General features: G+C 26.2%; 1 protein-coding gene across 1 annotated transcript; it reads left to right on the top strand.

The window, feature by feature from the left end:
* The first annotated feature begins 2,858 nt into the window (after positions 1 to 2,858).
* Positions 2,859 to 5,215, top strand: LOC125780024 (uncharacterized). The gene has a single exon (XM_049461519.1). The coding sequence runs from the start codon at positions 3,026 to 3,028 to the stop codon at positions 5,213 to 5,215; it is 2,190 nt and encodes a 729-aa protein (XP_049317476.1). The 5' UTR covers positions 2,859 to 3,025.
* The last annotated feature ends 329 nt before the right edge of the window (positions 5,216 to 5,544 follow it).

Below are 5,544 nucleotides of genomic sequence, written 5' to 3'. Positions count from 1 at the left end.
ATTCAATTAATAACCCCAATGCCAAATAGAAATAAATTACAGATTATTGAAAAAGAAAAATTCGTTATAAAAATTGGCGAAAACTATTTTGATTATGTAGAAAATAAAGCATTTAAAAATCTAAAATTGAGTAAAAGTTGCATATTTTCAAATACTTGCGAATTTAAATATAATAACAAAACATCAATACAAGAAATAAACGATGACACCATATTAATAAGAAATGCAAAAAATGATGTAATGAAACAAAACTGCGACGACAGAAAAATTGTATTAAAAAATAGCTATATAATCAAATTTGTAAATTGCAAAATGGAAATTTTAAAACAAGAATTTAAAAATAATAAGACGGAATATATTCATACAATTATATACCCTGCCGAAAAATTAAATCAAAGTTATTCTCCAAAATTAACATTCAATGATATTGCAATAAAAAATATAGAAAATATAAAAGAAATTACAGAATTAAAATACCATAAAAATGTTTCGTATGGTATTAATATAACACTAATAATCATTGTAATGGTAGTAATAGCAATCCTAATAATAATATTAAAGAAAAAAACAACAAAAATAAAAATTGTGAATACAGGAACTCAGGAGAGTTCAAACAGTAACGCTGGGGGAGTTGCGTCGTCAAACGACTCCACCACTGTCAAAAAAAAGACAAGTATTTTTTAAGTATTTTTTTTATTCCTACAAAATGTAAGTTGAATCTTCAGATTCAACTACATACATGCATAAATATATAATATGCATAAACAAGCATATATTTTAAATTCCAAATGAAATCAAATACCATTGTTTTTATTTGATATGTTTATTTAAGTTATGCCGGGTCGTTGATGCTGAGGAATGTCAAGTCAGCACAACGGCTTCAAGTAAATGTAGCAAGTAAGATTTGTATAAAGAATAAGAGAATGAATAATAAACTGGACGGCAAGCCGCACTGTACGGTAAAACCGGAGTTTGATTCATTTAAAACATTTTCTGTGCATCCACAGAAAATCGTAATTCGTGCGATATAAAAATTTTAAATAGCAACACCAACCACTCAGTAAAAGGTAATATAGTGAAAAAATAAGATAATATATTTATACAACGCCTTTTCTAATGTATCGATTTTTTATAGATTTAAATTGTTTAAAGCAACTCTTGTTCCATGTAAGGATCTAAAATTAATCCTAATTTTCAATCACCTACTTTGTCCACTTAAGGATATAAATTAAGTATAAATTATGAATCGAGCTCTTAAAGACTTGAAATCAGTTTCAAGAGAAAGAGTCCGAAAACCAATACTGAAGGTAATTGATTTACCAATTCATAAAAAATTCAAAATAATAAAAGCTATTAGGGTGAAGACAAAGTTTGGAGAGAAGGTGATGATAGAACTAGATGATAGTGTTCTTTTTCTTCCGCATTCCTACAACGCTTTAGAGGATTCAACTATTGATGCGTTAAATAGTAATACATTTTATATAGAACTAGTTAAACCTTGTGAAAAATTTATTTCCCCATCATTTGAATTTCATACAGAATAAAAAAAAAATCAAAATGTATCCGTGTAGTTTTTGTGAAAAGAGTTATACTCACAAAAGGAGTTTAGAAAAGCATATTACAATAAAACATCAAGAATCAAAAAAGAAAAAACTTTTTGTGAGCAATGTAAAATTCAAGTAAAAGAAAATTTATGGCTAGCACATGTGAGAACAAACATGCATAAAAAGAATTGTATGTTTAGTGTAAATAGTAATAATAATAATATTAAATGTATTAATAGTATGTTTACTAATCGTATTGAAACATACGTTTTGGAAAACAATCAACCCAATGATTTAATTGTTGAAAGTTTTTTTGAAAAACGTCTAAGTGAATTATCTGAGCTTTTACAGAAATCTATAGAGAAGCATGAAAGCATAAAATTTAACTTTGAACTATTTTGTAAATATATTCAATTAAAAGAAAATATTGAAGAATTTGCTATAATGTCACATCAAACTGTAATGACTGAAGCATTTATGGAGAACAATAATGTTATTGATATAATTAAAGAAAAATTTGCTAAATTGATTGAAAAAATGAACACATTTCAAGAACGAGATAGTGGTTGGAGTCTAAGTAAAATTATTCATCTAGAAGTAAACATAAATAAATATCAACCAATTAGAGGATCGTTATATATACCACTACCAAAAATAATTGCAGATAAAAAAGCATGTATAAATATTGTTAACAATGATGTATATTGCTTTAAGTGGGCCATAGTTTCATCTCTTTACCAACCCTCAATAAATAGACAAAGGTGTTCTTCATATAACATAAGAAATATTCAAGATTCCATTATAACTTTAAATAATGGTAAAGTAGTAAATTTTAAAAATTTAAATTTTCCATTACAAATAAAGGATATTAAAATATTTGAAGCAAATAATCCAAATATTATTGTAAATGTGTTTGGTATAGAAGACAATTTGTTAGTAAGACCCTTTTATTTAACGAAAGAAGAAAAATCACATCATGTTAATCTTATTTCTTTATATAGTGATGATTTCAATGAAAGTCATTATGTTTGGATACAAAATTTAAGTAGATTACTTAGTTCTCAAGTTACAAGAGTTAAGCATAAATTATATTTTTGTAATTCATGTCTAATACATTTTTATGAGGAAGAAAAATTAGCTATCCATAAAATGCATTGTAGAAAAATTGTGACACGGATGCCTTCACCTGAAAAAAAATATTAAAATTTGAAAATTTCAAAAAACAAATAGATGTACCATTTACTATATATGCAGATTTCGAATGTATTTTAAAACCAATAGATATTCAAAATTCTAGTAGGACTCAATGTGTGCAAGAGCATATTCCTTATGCTTATTGTTATTTTATTAAGTGCTCATATAATAATCATCTTAATCGTTTCAAAATATATAGCGGTGTTGATGCTCCAAAACATTTTTTTAAAAATATTTTCGATGACGTTATCGATATTTATCACCAGTTTTTGAATAAAGCAGTTGGAATGCATCCATTAACTGTCGACCAACTTAGACGTCAAAAAGAGGATATAGTTTGTCATATTTGTGGAATGGAACTTTTATTAAGTGATAGGGTAGCAGACCATTGTCATTTAACTGGTGAATATAAAGGTCCGGCACATAAAAAATGTAATTTGGAATATCAGATAGCAAATTTTATTCCAATATTTTTTCATAATTTATCGAAATATGATTGCCATCTATTTATTAAAGAATTGTCATCTGTTAAGGGAGATATAAATATTATTCCCTTAAACAAAGAGTTGTACATTTCGATATCAAAGAGAATATATATTAATGATAAAGATACAATTGAACTTAGGTTTTTAGATTCTTTCCGATTCATGCCTTCTAGTTTAGACAGTTTAGCTAAGAATTTAAATAATAATGATTTAGAAATTACAAAGACTTTTTTCCCTAACGATCACCATTTTGATTTAATGAAACGTAAAGGTATTTTCCCATATGACTACTTAGATTCAGAAACATGTCTCAACGAAACACAATTACCTGCTCGTTCACATTTCTTTAATAAATTATCAAATGAATCATGTAGTATCGAAGATTATCAATATGCTCAAAATGTTTGGACAACATTCAATTGTTCCAATTTATTAGATTATTTATTTTTATATCTAAAAGTAGATGTGCTACTCCTCAGTGACATTTTTGAAAATTTTAGAAAATTATGTAAAGGAATTTATCGACTAGATCCATGCCAATATTATACATCTCCAGGATTATCTTGGGATGCAATGCTCAAAATAACTAGAACAGAATTAGAATTGTTTACTGATGAAAACATGCATAATTTTATTTTGTCCGGTATTAGGGGAGGTATTGTTCAATGTTGTAAACGGCATTCAGTTGCTAACAATAAATATTTAAGTGATTACGATGCGACTAAGCCTTCAAATTTTATAATTTATTTAGATGTTAATAATTTATATGGTTATGCTATGTCACACAATCTTCCTCATAGCAATTTTGAATGGGTTGAAAACGTAGATGATTTTAATGTTTTTAGTATACCAGAAGATTCTTTAGTTGGTTACATATTAGAAGTAGATTTAGATTATCCTATAACCACTCACAATATTCATAATGACTTCCCATTGTGTTTCGAAAATAAAAAAATTGGATCAATGAAAAATTCAAAGTTAATTGGTGATTTGGGAAATAAGGTAAAATATATAATTCATTATAAAAGATTACAACAGTGTATTAAACATGGTCTTGTATTGAAGAAAATTCATAGAATTCTACAATTTAATCAATCGGATTGGTTAAAAAAATATATTGATTTAAATAATTATCATAGAACATTAGCAGCAAATAAGTTTGAAGAAAATTTTTTTAAATTATTAAATAATGCGGTGTATGGGAAAACTATGGAAAATGTAAATAAAAGAGTAGATGTTAAATTAGTACAAAATTGGGAAAATACTAATATTGGTGGAAGAGGCAGGAAAAGATTAGGTGCTAGAGCCTTAATAGCTAAACCCAATTTCCATAGTCTGAGCAAATTTTCTGATAATTTATTAGCGATTCAATTGAAACAAGTATCAGTTCTGTACAACAAACCGATATATATTGGTTTTTCCGTTTTAGAACTTTCTAAATTTAAAATGTATAGTTTCCATTATGATTATATCAAAGAGAAATATAAAAATAATATTACCTTGAATTATATGGATACTGATTCATTCATTTATGATATTCAAACTGATGACTTTTATAATGATATTCGTAATGATATTTCAAAATTTTTTGATACTTCTTCATATCCAATAGAAAATATTTTTAATTTTCCTCGATTGAATAAGAAGGTTTTAGGTATGATGAAGGATGAATGTAATGGAAAGTTGATAAAAGAATTTATTGGGTTAAGAGCGAAAATTTATTCATTTAGAATTGATAATGATGTAAATGAAACTAAGAAAATTAAGGGAATAAAAAAGTGTGTAACTTCTACATTGAGCTTAAATGATTTTAAAAAATGTCTGTTAGAAAATAAAGTTTATAATGCGTCAATGTATACATTTAGATCTAAGCTGCATACGATTTATACCCAAAATATTTGTAAAGTAGCTCTAAGCAATGTAGATGATAAGCGAATTGTACGGGAAAATCATATTGATACTTATGCTTATGGTCATTTCAAAACATTATAATATTATTTTATTATTGTAATACAAAAAAACAATTTATATTTTATATTACTTATTTTTATTAAATAAAAATTTTAAACATAATTGCCCACATATTACTGTGTTATATTTTTGTTTATGCTCATAATTGTAATATATTGGTGGCTTCAGGTAATTGATTAGTTCTATCGGTGGCTGTAAATTACCAAAACTATCAAAATATTCTTTATAATTTTTGTTTTATAGTATGCTACCCAATGAGTTCCAGGACCATCAGCATCATCTAAATTAAGAATTCCACATTCTTGAGATTTTGGTTTCTTCGGTAATGAGTTTCGCATAAAAATTCCTCT

The sequence above is a fragment of the Bactrocera dorsalis genome, unplaced genomic scaffold, assembly GCF_023373825.1.
Source record: "Bactrocera dorsalis isolate Fly_Bdor unplaced genomic scaffold, ASM2337382v1 BdCtg048, whole genome shotgun sequence".
In the NCBI taxonomy this organism is placed as follows: domain Eukaryota; kingdom Metazoa; phylum Arthropoda; class Insecta; order Diptera; family Tephritidae; genus Bactrocera; species Bactrocera dorsalis.
The sequence above is the reverse complement of the archived record's forward strand: the minus strand, read 5'-3'. Positions and strand labels throughout refer to the sequence as shown.

Coding starts and splice junctions, on each gene's coding strand:
- LOC125780024 (XM_049461519.1), top strand. CDS start 3,026: ATGCATCCATTAACTGTCGACCAACTTAGACGTCAAAAAGAGGATATA.